The sequence below is a fragment of the Lampetra fluviatilis genome, chromosome 63 (genome assembly GCF_964198595.1).
Source record: "Lampetra fluviatilis chromosome 63, kcLamFluv1.1, whole genome shotgun sequence".
Classification (NCBI taxonomy): Eukaryota; Metazoa; Chordata; class Hyperoartia; order Petromyzontiformes; family Petromyzontidae; genus Lampetra; species Lampetra fluviatilis.
In genome coordinates, this window is record NC_136337.1 from 6,318,389 (window position 1) to 6,336,859 (window position 18,471).

Consider the following 18,471-nt stretch of genomic DNA (forward strand, 5'->3'; position numbering starts at 1 on the left):
TACTTATGCAGCTACTACTTATGCAGCTACTACTCATGCAGCTACTACTCATGCAGCTACTACTCATGCAGCTACTACTACATATGCAGCTACTACTACATATGCAGCTACTACTACATATGCAGCTACTACTTATGCAGCTACTACTTATGCAGCTACTACTCATGCAGCTACTACTCATGCAGCTACTACTCATGCAGCTACTACTCATGCAGCTACTACTCATGCAGCTACTACTCATGCAGCTACTACTCATGCAGCTACTACATATGCAGCTACTACTTATGCAGCTACTACTCATGCAGCTACTACTACTTATGCAGCTACTACTCATGCAGCTACTACTCATGCAGCTACTACTCATGCAGCTACTACTACTCATGCAGCTACTACTCATGCAGCTACTACTCATGCAGCTACTACTCATGCAGCTACTACTCATGCAGCTACTACTCATGCAGCTACTACTCATGCAGCTACTACTTATGCAGCTACTACTACTCATGCAGCTACTACTTATGCAGCTACTACTCATGCAGCTACTACTACTTATGCAGCTACTACTCATGCAGCTACTACTTATGCAGCTACTACTTATGCAGCTACTACTTATGCAGCTACTACTACTTATGCAGCTACTACTTATGCAGCTACTACTTATGCAGCTACTACTTATGCAGCTACTACTTATGCAGCTACTACTTATGCAGCTACTACTTATGCAGCTACTACTTATGCAGCTACTACTTATGCAGCTACTACTCATGCAGCTACTACTACTTATGCAGCTACTACTCATGCAGCTACTACTTATGCAGCTACTACTTATGCAGCTACTACTTATGCAGCTACTACTACTTATGCAGCTACTACTTATGCAGCTACTACTTATGCAGCTACTACTTATGCAGCTACTACTTATGCAGCTACTACTTATGCAGCTACTACTTATGCAGCTACTACTACATATGCAGCTACTACTACTTATGCAGCTACTACTTATGCAGCTACTACTTATGCAGCTACTACTTATGCAGCTACTACTACTCATGCAGCTACTACTTATGCAGCTACTACTTATGCAGCTACTACTTATGCAGCTACTACTCATGCAGCTACTACTACTTATGCAGCTACTACTCATGCAGCTACTACTTATGCAGCTACTACTTATGCAGCTACTACTTATGCAGCTACTACTACTTATGCAGCTACTACTCATGCAGCTACTACTCATGCAGCTACTACTACTTATGCAGCTACTACTCATGCAGCTACTACTCATGCAGCTACTACTTATGCAGCTACTACTTATGCAGCTACTACTTATGCAGCTACTACTACATATGCAGCTACTACTACTTATGCAGCTACTACATATGCAGCTACTACTCATGCAGCTACTACTCATGCAGCTACTACTTATGCAGCTACTACTCATGCAGCTACTACTTATGCAGCTACTACTTATGCAGCTACTACTACTTATGCAGCTACTACTTATGCAGCTACTACTTATGCAGCTACTACTACTTATGCAGCTACTACTCATGCAGCTACTACTTATGCAGCTACTACTTATGCAGCTACTACTACTTATGCAGCTACTACTTATGCAGCTACTACTACTCATGCAGCTACTACTTATGCAGCTACTACTCATGCAGCTACTACATATGCAGCTACTACTCATGCAGCTACTACTACTCATGCAGCTACTACTTATGCAGCTACTACTACTCATGCAGCTACTACTCATGCAGCTACTACTACTCATGCAGCTACTACTCATGCAGCTACTACTACTCATGCAGCTACTACTCATGCAGCTACTACTACTCATGCAGCTACTACTCATGCAGCTACTACTACTTATGCAGCTACTACATATGCAGCTACTACTTATGCAGCTACTACTCATGCAGCTACTACTACTCATGCAGCTACTACTACTTATGCAGCTACTACTTATGCAGCTACTACATATGCAGCTACTACTTATGCAGCTACTACTACTTATGCAGCTACTACTTATGCAGCTACTACATATGCAGCTACTACTTATGCAGCTACTACTTATGCAGCTACTACTCATGCAGCTACTACATATGCAGCTACTACATATGCAGCTACTACTTATGCAGCTACTACTTATGCAGCTACTACTCATGCAGCTACTACTACTTATGCAGCTACTACTTATGCAGCTACTACATATGCAGCTACTACTTATGCAGCTACTACTTATGCAGCTACTACTCATGCAGCTACTACATATGCAGCTACTACTCATGCAGCTACTACTCATGCAGCTACTACTCATGCAGCTACTACTTATGCAGCTACTACTCATGCAGCTACTACTCATGCAGCTACTACTCATGCAGCTACTACTACTCATGCAGCTACTACTCATGCAGCTACTACTCATGCAGCTACTACTCATGCAGCTACTACTCATGCAGCTACTACTCATGCAACTACTACTCATGCAGCTACTACTTATGCAGCTACTACTCATGCAGCTACTACTTATGCAGCTACTACTTATGCAGCTACTACATATGCAGCTACTACTCATGCAGCTACTACTCATGCAGCTACTACTCATGCAGCTACTACTACTTATGCAGCTACTACTCATGCAGCTACTACTACTTATGCAGCTACTACTTATGCAGCTACTACTCATGCAGCTACTACTACTTATGCAGCTACTACTCATGCAGCTACTACTACTTATGCAGCTACTACTCATGCAGCTACTACTACTCATGCAGCTACTACTCATGCAGCTACTACTACTTATGCAGCTACTACTCATGCAGCTACTACTACTCATGCAGCTACTACTCATGCAGCTACTACTACTTATGCAGCTACTACTACTTATGCAGCTACTACTACTTATGCAGCTACTACTCATGCAGCTACTACTACTTATGCAGCTACTACTCATGCAGCTACTACTCATGCAGCTACTACTACTTATGCAGCTACTACTTATGCAGCTACTACTTATGCAGCTACTACTTATGCAGCTACTACTACTTATGCAGCTACTACTCATGCAGCTACTACTACTTATGCAGCTACTACTCATGCAGCTACTACTCATGCAGCTACTACTACTTATGCAGCTACTACTTATGCAGCTACTACTTATGCAGCTACTACTTATGCAGCTACTACTACTTATGCAGCTACTACTCATGCAGCTACTACTTATGCAGCTACTACTACTTATGCAGCTACTACTTATGCAGCTACTACTACTTATGCAGCTACTACTACTTATGCAGCTACTACTCATGCAGCTACTACTTATGCAGCTACTACTACTCATGCAGCTACTACTTATGCAGCTACTACTACTTATGCAGCTACTACTTATGCAGCTACTACTTATGCAGCTACTACTACTTATGCAGCTACTACTACTTATGCAGCTACTACTACTTATGCAGCTACTACTCATGCAGCTACTACTTATGCAGCTACTACTTATGCAGCTACTACTTATGCAGCTACTACTCATGCAGCTACTACTACTCATGCAGCTACTACTTATGCAGCTACTACTTATGCAGCTACTACTCATGCAGCTACTACTTATGCAGCTACTACTACTTATGCAGCTACTACTTATGCAGCTACTACTACTCATGCAGCTACTACTTATGCAGCTACTACTCATGCAGCTACTACTACTCATGCAGCTACTACTTATGCAGCTACTACTCATGCAGCTACTACTACTTATGCAGCTACTACTACTCATGCAGCTACTACTTATGCAGCTACTACTACTTATGCAGCTACTACTTATGCAGCTACTACTTATGCAGCTACTACTACTTATGCAGCTACTACTCATGCAGCTACTACTTATGCAGCTACTACTCATGCAGCTACTACATATGCAGCTACTACTTATGCAGCTACTACTTATGCAGCTACTACTTATGCAGCTACTACATATGCAGCTACTACTTATGCAGCTACTACTACTTATGCAGCTACTACTCATGCAGCTACTACTCATGCAGCTACTACTACTTATGCAGCTACTACTTATGCAGCTACTACTTATGCAGCTACTACTACTTATGCAGCTACTACTTATGCAGCTACTACTTATGCAGCTACTACTTATGCAGCTACTACTTATGCAGCTACTACTACTTATGCAGCTACTACTTATGCAGCTACTACTTATGCAGCTACTACTACTTATGCAGCTACTACTTATGCAGCTACTACTTATGCAGCTACTACTTATGCAGCTACTACTTATGCAGCTACTACTCATGCAGCTACTACTACTTATGCAGCTACTACTTATGCAGCTACTACTTATGCAGCTACTACTACTTATGCAGCTACTACTTATGCAGCTACTACTTATGCAGCTACTACTTATGCAGCTACTACTTATGCAGCTACTACTTATGCAGCTACTACTTATGCAGCTACTACTTATGCAGCTACTACTACTTATGCAGCTACTACATATGCAGCTACTACTTATGCAGCTACTACTTATGCAGCTACTACTCATGCAGCTACTACTTATGCAGCTACTACTCATGCAGCTACTACATATGCAGCTACTACTACATATGCAGCTACTACTTATGCAGCTACTACTTATGCAGCTACTACTTATGCAGCTACTACATATGCAGCTACTACTCATGCAGCTACTACTTATGCAGCTACTACTTATGCAGCTACTACTTATGCAGCTACTACTCATGCAGCTACTACATATGCAGCTACTACTACATATGCAGCTACTACTTATGCAGCTACTACTACATATGCAGCTACTACTTATGCAGCTACTACTTATGCAGCTACTACATATGCAGCTACTACTACATATGCAGCTACTACATATGCAGCTACTACTTATGCAGCTACTACTTATGCAGCTACTACTACATATGCAGCTACTACTTATGCAGCTACTACTTATGCAGCTACTACTTATGCAGCTACTACTTATGCAGCTACTACTACATATGCAGCTACTACTACATATGCAGCTACTACTTATGCAGCTACTACTTATGCAGCTACTACTTATGCAGCTACTACTTATGCAGCTACTACTACATATGCAGCTACTACTTATGCAGCTACTACTTATGCAGCTACTACTTATGCAGCTACTACTTATGCAGCTACTACTCATGCAGCTACTACTTATGCAGCTACTACATATGCAGCTACTACATATGCAGCTACTACTTATGCAGCTACTACTTATGCAGCTACTACTTATGCAGCTACTACTTATGCAGCTACTACTTATGCAGCTACTACTACTTATGCAGCTACTACATATGCAGCTACTACATATGCAGCTACTACTTATGCAGCTACTACTTATGCAGCTACTACATATGCAGCTACTACTCATGCAGCTACTACTACATATGCAGCTACTACTTATGCAGCTACTACTCATGCAGCTACTACTACATATGCAGCTACTACTACATATGCAGCTACTACTACATATGCAGCTACTACTCATGCAGCTACTACTACATATGCAGCTACTACTCATGCAGCTACTACTCATGCAGCTACTACTACTTATGCAGCTACTACTCATGCAGCTACTACTCATGCAGCTACTACTACTTATGCAGCTACTACTTATGCAGCTACTACATATGCAGCTACTACTTATGCAGCTACTACTCATGCAGCTACTACTCATGCAGCTACTACTCATGCAGCTACTACTCATGCAGCTACTACTACTTATGCAGCTACTACTTATGCAGCTACTACTCATGCAGCTACTACTCATGCAGCTACTACTACTTATGCAGCTACTACTCATGCAGCTACTACTCATGCAGCTACTACTTATGCAGCTACTACTCATGCAGCTACTACTACTTATGCAGCTACTACTCATGCAGCTACTACTCATGCAGCTACTACTACTTATGCAGCTACTACTCATGCAGCTACTACTCATGCAGCTACTACTCATGCAGCTACTACTACTTATGCAGCTACTACTTATGCAGCTACTACTCATGCAGCTACTACTCATGCAGCTACTACTACTTATGCAGCTACTACTCATGCAGCTACTACTCATGCAGCTACTACTTATGCAGCTACTACTCATGCAGCTACTACTACTTATGCAGCTACTACATATGCAGCTACTACTTATGCAGCTACTACTCATGCAGCTACTACTCATGCAGCTACTACTTATGCAGCTACTACTCATGCAGCTACTACTACTTATGCAGCTACTACTTATGCAGCTACTACTCATGCAGCTACTACTACTTATGCAGCTACTACTCATGCAGCTACTACTTATGCAGCTACTACTACTTATGCAGCTACTACTTATGCAGCTACTACTCATGCAGCTACTACTCATGCAGCTACTACTCATGCAGCTACTACTCATGCAGCTACTACTTATGCAGCTACTACTCATGCAGCTACTACTTATGCAGCTACTACTCATGCAGCTACTACTTATGCAGCTACTACTTATGCAGCTACTACTCATGCAGCTACTACTTATGCAGCTACTACTCATGCAGCTACTACTTATGCAGCTACTACTTATGCAGCTACTACTTATGCAGCTACTACTTATGCAGCTACTACTTATGCAGCTACTACTCATGCAGCTACTACTCATGCAGCTACTACTTATGCAGCTACTACTCATGCAGCTACTACTTATGCAGCTACTACTTATGCAGCTACTACTTATGCAGCTACTACTTATGCAGCTACTACTTATGCAGCTACTACTCATGCAGCTACTAATTATGCAGCTACTACTCATGCAGCTACTACTTATGCAGCTACTACTACTCATGCAGCTACTACTTATGCAGCTACTACTCATGCAGCTACTACTCATGCAGCTACTACTACTCATGCAGCTACTACTCATGCAGCTACTACTTATGCAGCTACTACTCATGCAGCTACTACTTATGCAGCTACTACTCATGCAGCTACTACTTATGCAGCTACTACTTATGCAGCTACTACTCATGCAGCTACTACTTATGCAGCTACTACTTATGCAGCTACTACTCATGCAGCTACTACTACTCATGCAGCTACTACTCATGCAGCTACTACTTATGCAGCTACTACTTATGCAGCTACTACTCATGCAGCTACTACTTATGCAGCTACTACTTATGCAGCTACTACTCATGCAGCTACTACTCATGCAGCTACTACTTATGCAGCTACTACTCATGCAGCTACTACTACTCATGCAGCTACTACTTATGCAGCTACTACTCATGCAGCTACTACTCATGCAGCTACTACTACTCATGCAGCTACTACTTATGCAGCTACTACTCATGCAGCTACTACTCATGCAGCTACTACTCATGCAGCTACTACTACTTATGCAGCTACTACTTATGCAGCTACTACTTATGCAGCTACTACTTATGCAGCTACTACTACTTATGCAGCTACTACTCATGCAGCTACTACTTATGCAGCTACTACTTATGCAGCTACTACTTATGCAGCTACTACATATGCAGCTACTACTTATGCAGCTACTACTACTTATGCAGCTACTACTCATGCAGCTACTACTCATGCAGCTACTACTACTTATGCAGCTACTACTCATGCAGCTACTACTCATGCAGATACTACTACATATGCAGCTACTACTTATGCAGCTACTACTAATTATGCAGCTACTACTACATATGCAGCTACTACTTATGCAGCTACTACTTATGCAGCTACTTGTGCTGCTAGGATCATACGGAACTGCCCCTATTGTACTCTTTGGTTTTTTCGGTAAAGTCACGTCGGTAAAAAAGTTACAAAAATGAAAACAACTAAATTAAATCACGAACGTTTAGGAGGCATTATTTAATTGCATTATTTGTTTTCCTACGTGACTTTACCGAAAAAAAAACAAAGCGTATGAATCCTCGCAGCCACGAAAGCGTCCAATCTAAAATGAATGCCCCTATTGTGTTTATTATTGTTGTTGTTATTGTTGTTGTTGTTATTGTTGTGGCCTGTGCCCTATTACTGCCGGACATCGGTGATACAAGAACCTTCCGCGCCACCCACTCAGCAATTCTCCACAGCGTCACCGCCTGGCCACTCCGCGTGGGTGACGTCGTGGTCCTCGTTCTCTTCCACTTTGAGCGGCCGCTGATTTTGACTGCGCGATTATCCGGCTGCACGGAGTTCAATCCGCCACCACCAACAACCACAACAACCACCAACAACACCAACCACCACCAACCGCCACAACCAACAACAACCACCACCAACAACACCAACCACCACCACCAACAACCACCACCACCACCAACCGCCACCACCAACAACCAACAACACCAACCACCACCACCAACAACCAACAACACCAACCACCACCAACAACCGCCACCACCACCAACCACCACCGCCAACACCAACAACCACCACCACTAACCGCCACCACCAACAACAACCACCACCACCACAAAGCCAACAAGCCCAGCCATGACGGCCCGATACGACCGCGCCATCACCGTATTCTCGCCAGATGGCCACCTTTTCCAGGTGGAATACGCCCAGGAGGCCGTGAAGAAGGGCTCCACGGCGGTACGTTTCCCTCTTTCTCTTCCATTAGAACGAGAACCGAGATGTTTGTGTGGTTCCTTAAAGTTGTGTTAATTCATTCAGACGGAGTGGACGTTTGCGGCCTATGCTCGGGCCTACTCGAAGCCCACGGCCTTGCCTAGAACCCGCGCCGTCGGTGGCCGTTGAGCGGCCGGGCGCGGCTTCTAGGCGAGGGTCGGTCCCGGTTTTTTTTTTGCATTGTCATGTGGCCGAACGCTTAACAATGATAAATGTTTTTAAAGTAAAACTTTGCTTTCCTCGTGCCGATGAAAGTTAACGCGCGGCTCACTCTGCCTTTTGTAAGATATCACGACGGCACACTCGCGGAATATTAAAGTCTGCCCATTCAACTTGCCGGCCATGCGGCCCAAGACACGGGGACACACGGGGTGGTCATTCAGCAGTGGATTTGGCAAGAGGGCTTTACTTTGTTGTTATTTTAGTTATTATAGTTATTGTTTTTATAATTGCAGTCATGTGGACTTACACAGGGATCCATAAACATCCATAGACTCGCATAGAGACTCATTTAGATACCCATTGATTCGTATAGCGACCCATAGACTCGTATGGAGACTAAACCATAGACTCGCATATATATACTCATTTAGATACCCATAGTTTCGCATAGTTTTAGGTATAACCATGTGAGCCATGCGGCTCTTGACTCGGGTGCAACCGCAACAAAATAAAAAGATGAACAAGAAACATCTTAAAGCGACTGCACGCAACAGAAAAATTCAGGAAAAAAACAGCAAAGTCTTCCAGAAAAAAAACACCGTATTTCAACGCTGTGTGCTAAATCCCAGTGGGATGCAAGTCAAACAATAACATCCATAAGACAATGTAGATTAAAGTTATCAGGCTAACTCTGTACTACAGCAAACAAACACGGCTAAACCAAAACGTTTTCCAAATCACCAAAATAAAGCTATAAAAACAATGTAACAGCGATCATAGGAACTGTGATTCAAATTCAACAATAAACGATATACATAACATGTACGACCAAACTTTGCAGCCATTGTTGGCTGCATGAGTCACTCCATAACAGCAGGAGTATCAGTAGCAGAATAAAAAAAAAATTCAATGCACCTTTAGAGACCCGTAGACTCACTAAGATACCCATAGGCTCGCATAGAGACCCATAGGCTCGCATAGAGGCTATGCCACAGACTTGCATAGAGACTCATTTAAGATACCCATAGATTCGCATAGCAAGAGGGGTGGGTGGCCAGCACCACGCCTGACCGCCTCTGTCAACCCAGTGGCGATGTTTACTACACACCGCACCAGGTACTCATTTGAGACTGAGTAGACCTAGGTGAGGCCCAGGACCGGTTCAGATAATCGTCACTGGTGGTGGCCGTGGGCGGGAATCGAACTCAGGTCCCCGGGTTCGTAGCGCAGCGTAGCGCTAACCGCTACACCACCGCTCCAAACACGCGCACTCGCATACAAAGGCAAATTCAGTATCAGCTTCGTAACCATTAACAGACAGTTGGGGCATTTCTACTCGCGAGCACTGGGTGGGTGGGTGGCAGAGGTCGCAAACGGGTTTTGATTCCTTACCCGTACCCGGCCGGGTACGGGTACCCGTTCCCTACCCGTACCCTACCCGAAATGAGTGACAAACGGTTACTCACCAGTGACTCACGGCCTACCCGTACCTGGCAGCACCAGGGTCGCAAACGGGTACCCGTACCCGGCCGGGTACGGGTTGCCAGGTATCGGGTAGGGTACGGGTATCGGGTACCCGGTTGCGACCTCTGGTGGGTGGGTTGGTGGGTGGGGTGCGCGGTGTGGCCAATGCCCGTGATAACCCGTTCACCTGCGTTTCCTACCTGTGCTCCCTCCGGCTGTCCCAACCCCAGGTGGGCATCCGAGGGCTGGACATCGTGGTGCTGGCCGTTGAGAAGAAGTCTGTGGCCAAGCTCCAGGAGGAGAGGACGGTCCGCAAGATCTGTGCCCTCGATGACCACGTCTGCATGGCCTTCGCCGGTGCGAGGGGGGGCAGAGGGAGATGTTGGAGGGGGGGGGGCAGGCAGGTGGCAGTGGTTGCTCTGGTGGAGGTGGAAAATGTTGGGGCCCGGGAGAGGGTGGGGAGAGTCGTGGAGTGCAATGTTAGCTACCTCGCCTGGTATACAGGAGGTTGTGGGTTCGATCCCAGGCTTGACTGATACCCTTCTATCTGGCAACAAAACTGACACCTTTTTTACAAGGAGCCATGTTTGCATAGACCACAATACCTGCTCCTTTTGGCGTCATCTGGTCCAACCCATGTGAGACTAGGCTCTAAGGAAAGCTCTCTCGGGTGTGGACCAATCAACTTCAAGGACAGTGCATACATTATCAGAGTTGTGTTTTTTGTTTGCATTATGGCTGCAGGTATTGTGGTCTATGCAAACATGACTCCTTGTAAAAAAAGGTGTCAGTTTTATTTCCAGATAAAAGGGTAAAAAAACAATTATCATATTTTTTCTTCTGGCAAATGAAGTTCCAATGGTGTAAATGCTTACCCCGAGCTCTCATACTCTGATGGTGCATTGTCTTTGAGTTGTGCGCCTTTTGGCGTCATCTGGTCCAACCCATGTGAGACTAGGCTCTAAGAAAAGCTGTCTCGGGTGTGGACCAATCAACTTCAAGGACAGTGCATACATTATCAGAGTTATGTTTTTTGTTTGCATTATGGCTGCAGGTATTGTGGTCTATGCAAACATGACTCCTTGTAAAAAAGGTGTCAGTTTTGTTGCCAGATAGAAGGGTAAAAAACCAATTATCAAAGTTATTGCACTTAATTTTTTTCTTCCGGTTTCCATTCCGATGACGCACACTTACGATGACGCACGCGCACGTGGACATTTATAGCAGTCAAATACTCTTAAACGCACATTTATAAATGTGGAGGGAAATACCGGAGAACTCAGAGAAAAATCCACACAACCACGGGAAGACAGAGACCATGCAAGCTCCAAATACACATGACGTGCGCGTACGTCATCGGAAGGCAGACTGATGCCGAGCAAGTACGCATGGGACAGGAAAACTTAAGGCTGAAAGCGTCAACGCATGGAGCTCTGCCTTGGTGTGTCCGTGCGTCCGTGCCACAGGGTTGACGGCAGACGCGCGGATCGTGATCAACCGTGCGCGCGTCGAGTGCCAGAGCCACAAGCTGACGGTGGAGGACCCCGTCACGGTGGAGTACATCACGCGCTACATCGCGGGCCTCAAGCAGGTAGAATGCGATGTTCCACTTTGCGCCCGGGTTCGATGGACCCTCCGTGAGGCCCGCTCCAGGATATTTGGCCTGTTAAAAACTAGAAACGAAAAGCTGTTCTGGATTTTAGCAGGTAAGGCCCACTGAGCTACGTGGTCTCTTTTTAAATCCTTTATATTAAGTTCACTTGCTTGCTTGCTTGCGCGCTTACGACCGTGCAAATCTTTCGGTCGTTTTTTAACCCACTTCCCGTGATCCAATCGAGCTGACATTTTGCACACAGACTCGTTGTGCGTGACAATTTATTTTCGTGAAATTTTTTTTCCACAATTTGACACTTTTTAGGAAAAAATAAATTATATTTAATTACCAATTGCTTAATGGTGGCAGGCAATCATCTGACCCATAGGTGGCAGCCATCTCAAGCCAGAGGACGAGAGGACTCTAGCCGCCACGCATATTAAGGATTTATAGTGAAAAACGTTGTTTTTACGGGTTCATTTTTTGAGAAGTGACCTGGCCATCGCTAACGGCAGCCCGACGAGACGTGGCTCATCGTCGCCGCCGTGCGGAAATTCTCAGCGGCCAAGTGGTCTTAAACGCGGGACGTCGATTCTAAATGTGGAGGGGGGAAAACCCGAGGACCCGGAGAAAAATCCTCGCAGTGACCGCGGGGGGAGAGGGAGAGACGCGCACACTCCAAATATACAGCCGGCGTCAGGGTCGGGATTGAACCCACGACCAGGCGAGGTAGTGAACATACTCTTAGGTTTTTTTCGGTAAAGTCACGTAGGTAACAAAAATAAAATAAGGTGCATCATGGGACCTCCTTTGCCAGTACCAAAATATACTAATAGGGGTTTTTCCCCTTTTTTCTGACAACAAAAACTGACACCTTTTGCAAGGAATCATGCTTACATTAACCACAATACTTGCAGTCAAATGCAAACAAAAAAAATGTATCAGAGTATTGTTTTTTGTTTGCATTTGACTGCAAGTATTGTTTCGATTTGAAGCTTTCGTGACTGCAGGGATTCATCTTCTTGGTTCTTTCGGTAAAGTCACGTAGAAGCGAAATAATAAAATAATAAAAATGAAACATAATAAAATAATTCTCACCTGAGGACGGCTGCTTGCGTTGTGGCCGAAACGTCGTGAGAATTGTATTATTTTATTGTTTTATTTTATTATTTTCCTTCTACGTGAGACTTTACCGAAATAACCAAGAAGATGCAAGTATTGTGCTTAACGTAAGCATGATTCCTTGCAAAAGGTGTCAGTTTTTGTTGCCAGAAAAAAGGGGAAAAACCCTATTAGTATAAAATAAGGTAGTGAACATTTCACCACCCACACTTTACCCCACCACACGTGACCTGGTGGAACACCCACGTTCCTCGAAATGAACCATCGATGCCGCCCCCCTCCCCAACACCCCTCCTCCTCCCCTGTCAATGTCTCCCCCCCCCCCTCACCACCACCACCTTCCCGTAACTCCCCCCCCCCCCCAGCGCTACACACAGAGCAATGGGCGTCGTCCGTTTGGGATCTCGTCTCTGCTCGTGGGGTTCGATCAAGACGGGACTCCCCGACTCTACCAGACCGACCCGTCCGGCACCTACCATGCGTGGAAGGTCTCGTGCACACACCGATACCGGCACTAGGCGACAACAACGCCAGGCCAGGCCAGGCACACGCGCACCTTGAGGGAACCGCGCAAAGCGGTTGCCGGAAGGCTCGTTCGCTGACGCAGGAGGTCACGCACAAAGACACAGATCCCCCGTGTAGCCTTAACAGGCTGTCGGGGCAAGTGCTGTTGGCGAGCACCTTTGAAGGCCGGAACGGCACGCGAGGGGGTGGGTGGCCAGCACCACGCCCGACCGCCTCTGTCTCTCGCCCAGTGGCGATGTTTACTGCACACAGCGCTAGGTACTCGCTTAAGGCCGAGTCGACCTAGTGGAGGCCCAGGACTGGTTCTGAGCATCGTTAATGGTGTTGGCCGCGAGCGGGAATCGAATGCAGGTCGTCGTGTTTCGTCACACAGCAGCGCGCTAACATCTACACTACCGCTAACTACTACACTACCGCACGCATGTATATGACAAAGATCAAAGTCCCCCATGTAGCTCCTAACAGGCTGTTGGGGCAAGTGCTCCTGCCGAGCGCCTGTAAAGGCCGACACGGCACGTGAAAGCTGTGGGTGGCCAGCAACACGCCCGGCCGCCTTGGTCTCTTCCCCAGTGCCGATGTTAGTACACCGCCGCTCCAGATACTCGCGTGATGCCGAGTCGGCCCAGACGAAGCCCCGGATCGCTTCAGATATTCATCACCGCAGTGTTGTTGGTCCCCGAGTGGGAATTCACCGCGCGTTGGCCGGGTTGTGGAGTGCAGCGTGCCACTAACTAGCTACTTAATTCACTTTTTTTATTCTTTTACCATGTAAGGCCCACTCGGCTGTATAGGTATTTTTCGGAAGCGACCTGGCTCTCAGAAATGAGAGCTCAAGGAAGTGGCTTGTCGCGTGGAAATTTACGGCAGACGAATACCCTCAACGCGTGGCGACGTTGATTCAAAATGTGGCGGGAAAAACCGGAGGACCCGGAGAGAAATCCACGCGACCACGGGGAGAGAGAGACATGGAAACTCCAAATATACAGCAGGCGTCGTCAGGGTTGGGATCGAACCCACGACCTGCACAATAAGGGAGGTAGTTAACATCTCCTAGCCACTGTGATGATGATGAGAGAGAGACACAGCAAACTGCAAATATACAGCAGCAGGCGTCAAGATCGGGATCGAACCCACGACCTCCTGCAAACCAGGCGAGGTAGTCAACATCTCCTAGCCACCGTGATGATGAGAGAGAGAGAGACACGCAACCTACAAATATACAGCAGCAGGCGTCGTCAGGGTCGGGATCGAACCCACGACCTCCTGCATACCAGGCGAGGTAGTTAACATCTCCTAGCCACCACGGCGCACCACACACACACACGTACAGCAGCACGGCTCCCATCGTGCCTTTGCGCGTACGTCGGCGTGACCACTCCATCGCACGGGGGGGGCGGGGGAGGGAGGGGGGGCGGGGGAGGGGGGGCAATGCGCTTGGCACGCGGTGTACGTGACGCCGACGATTCGCAACGAGGTCGAAACCTCCCGGCGTTGTCCATCCCCCCCCACCACCACCGCGCGCAGGCGAACGCCATCGGCCGCAGCGCCAAGACAGTGCGCGAGTTCCTGGAGAAGAACTACACGGAGGAGGCGATCGCTACGGACGCGCAGGCCATCAAGCTCGCCATCCGCGCCCTGCTGGAGGCACGGGGGACGCACGGGGAGACACGGGGGGAGGGGGGGGGACACGGGAACGTGGGGTGGACGTTGACGTTCTTTCCCGCCGTACGTAGCCAACCGTGCTAATCGGAGGTGCCGGAGGAAGGGCGGAGGACACGGGGAGGGCACAGGGAGGGAGGCACGAAGGGGATAAGTGGGGACACGGGGTGGGATACGTGGGGACACGCGGTGGGATACGGGGGCGTGCGGGGGGACACAGACACTGGGGGAGACGCGGAGAGATGTGGTGACACGGGGAGACACCGGGACACGCAGAGGGCACAGGAACACTTGCGGGGACACGCAGGGGAGACGTGAGGACGCCTGGGGGGGGATACGAGGTGCGGGGTTGTTGTGATGATGATGATGACGACGATGATGATGAGCTATGGAGTTGTGATGATGATGAGCTGTGGGTTTGTTGTGATGACGATGATGATGATGTGGGGTTGTTGTGATGACGATGTGTGGGGGTTGTTGTGATGATGATGATGTGGGGTTGTGATGACGATGTGTGGGGTTTTGTGATGACGATGTGTGGGGTTTTGTGATGATGATGATGTGGGATTGTTGTGATGACGATGATGGTGAGCTGTGAGGTCGTTGTGATGACGACGAGTGGGGTTGTTGTGATGATGATGAGCTATGGGGTTGTTGTGGTGATGATGATGATGTGGGGTTGTGATGACGATGTGTGGGGTTGTGATGATGACGATGTGTGGGATTGTGCATCTCAGGTGGTGCAGTCTGGGGGTAAGAACATCGAGCTTGCTGTCATGCAGAGGAACAAGCATCTCAAGGTACAGGAGCCGGACATTATGTGCCAGTACAGTAAACTCGTAATAACCTCGGTGGTGGTTGGGTGGGGTGGTGGTTGGGTGGGGTGGTGGTGGTGGTGGGTGGGGTGGTGGTGGTGGGTGGGGTGGTGGTGGTGGGTGGGGTGGTGGTGGTGGGTGGGGTGGTGGTGGTGGGTGGGGTGGTGGTGGGTGGGGTGGTGGTGGTGGGTGGGGTGGTGGTGGGTGGGGTGGTGGTTGGTGGGGTGGGGTGGTGGTGGGTGGGGTGGTGGTGGTGGGTGGGGTGGTGGTTGGTGGGGTGGGGGTGGTGGTGGGTGGGGTGGTGGTGGATTAACCCTTAAATCCGCGAATATTTAACCCTTCCCCGTTCCGAGACATCTCCAAGTTGCTGGGTCTGGGAGGGACCGTGCCACACTCCCTCCCAAACCGTGCCACACTCCCAAACCGTGTCACGCTCTCTCCTGGTTGACCTTGCGGGAGCCACGGTGCGTCTGCCAACCTGAAGACGTGTACCGGTCAAGTTATTGTATTTTAGTTTCTCTTCTGATTCTCAGAGCCTAGGAGGGAAACACGGCGTGCATGCAGGACTTGATGATGACGGCGCCGCTGACGATGCCGCCGTGCCCCGTTGCAGATTCTTGAGGCGGAGGAGATCGAGGTGTACGTGAGCGAGATCGAGCAGGAGAAGGAGGAAGAAGCGGAGAAGAAGAAGAAGCAAAAGAAGTCCTCGACTTAGAATGACGGACGCGCTCACGCACACACGCACACACGTACACACGTACACACGTACACACGCGCTCACGTACACACACGCGCTCACATACACACGCGCTCACGTACACACATACACACGCGCTCACGTACACACGTACACACGTACACACGCGCTCACGCACACACGTACACACGTACACACGTACACACGCGCTCACGTACACACGTACACACGTACACACGCGCTCACGCACACACGTACACACGTACACACGTACACACGCGCTCACGTACACACGTACACACGTACACACGCGCTCACGCACACACGTACACACGTACACACGCGCTCAGCACACACGTACACACGTACACACATACACACGCGCTCACGTACACACGTACACACGCGCTCACGTACACACGTACACACGTACACACGCGCTCACGCACACACGTACACACGTACACACATACACACGCGCTCACGTACACACACGCTCACGTACACACGCGCTCACGTACACACGTGTACACACACACAGACGCAGACATAGACACACTTACACACACGCAGACTCGCACACGTACACACGTACACACACGCGCTCACGTACACACGCGCTCGCATACACACGGACACACACACAGACGCAGACATAGACACACGTACACACACGCGCACACGTACATACACACGCAGACATAGACACACGTACACACACGCAGACTCGCACACGTACACACATACACACGTACACACAGACACAGACGTGCACACGCCCACACGTACACACACGCAGACACAGACACGTACACACAGACACACGTGCACGCACACACGCGCACACGTACACACGTACAAACGTACGCACGTACAAACACGCAGACGCTCACACGTACACACGCGCATAGACGCAGACACAGACACACGTACACGCAGACGCAAACACAGACGCACACATACTCGCACAAATACACACACACAGACACAGACGACACACACAGGACATTTTCAGACCCAGACAATGCACACATACGTACACGCATAGACACACAGATAACAAAGACAAAGATGCCCGGTATCGGCTTCAGAGAATGTTGGCGCAAATGCTACCAGCGAGCACCTATGAAGGCCGGCACGGCACACGAGGGGGTGGGTGGCCAGCACCACGCCCGGCCACCTTTGTCTCCCCAGTGGCGATGTTTACCACTACGCACCACACCAGGTACTCGATTGAGTCGCCCTAGGGGAGGCCCAGGACCGGTTGGGATAAACGTCACCGGCGTCGTCCGTGAGCGGGAACCGAAGCTCGGATCCGTAGCGCGATCGCGCTCACCGCTGCGCCACCGCTCCCCACGCAACACGCACGTCAACAATGCACACGCGCACAACGCGCACGACACACGCACGACAACAGTACGCACACGCACACTCGTGTCTGTGCGCGCGCCCACTTACAGACCCTACTGCCCCCCCCCCCCGCTGCCCCCCCCCCGCCCCCCACTTGAACGAGTTGAGGAGTGAACGTCAGAGTTCTTTTGTAACTTCGGCTTCTAATAAACTCGGGCTGGCGTTCATGCGCGTTTGCTGGGCGTTCATGCGCGTTTGCTGGGCGTTCATGCGCGTTTGCTGGGCGTTCATGCGGGTTTGCTGGGCGTTCATGCGCGTTTGCTGGGCGTTCATGCGCGTTTGCTGGGCGTTCATGCGCGTTTGCTGGGCGTTCATGCGCGTTTGCTGGGCGTTCATGCGCG

At 48.6% G+C, this 18,471-nt stretch overlaps 1 protein-coding gene across 1 annotated transcript; it reads left to right on the top strand.

Annotated features, from left to right (window-relative positions):
• Positions 1–8,153: 8,153 nt before the first annotated feature.
• On the top strand, positions 8,154–18,295 carry LOC144951674 (proteasome subunit alpha type-7-like). Its single transcript, XM_078881967.1, has 7 exons — positions 8,154–8,646; positions 10,539–10,665; positions 11,775–11,899; positions 13,390–13,512; positions 15,074–15,193; positions 15,946–16,008; positions 16,637–18,295. Exons 1-7 carry the CDS (start codon positions 8,545–8,547, stop codon positions 16,736–16,738), a joined length of 762 nt encoding a protein of 253 aa, XP_078738093.1. The 5' UTR covers positions 8,154–8,544; the 3' UTR covers positions 16,739–18,295.
• Positions 18,296–18,471: the final 176 nt, after the last annotated feature.

Bases quoted from the DNA above. Each gene is read 5' to 3' on its own strand.
- LOC144951674 (XM_078881967.1), top strand. From the start codon at position 8,545: ATGACGGCCCGATACGACCGCGCCATCACCGTATTCTCGCCAGATGGC. The intron at 8,647-10,538 runs GTACGTTTCCCT...TCCCAACCCCAG, and splicing joins TGAAGAAGGGCTCCACGGCG to GTGGGCATCCGAGGGCTGGA. The intron at 11,900-13,389 runs GTAGAATGCGAT...CCCCCCCCCCAG, and splicing joins ACATCGCGGGCCTCAAGCAG to CGCTACACACAGAGCAATGG.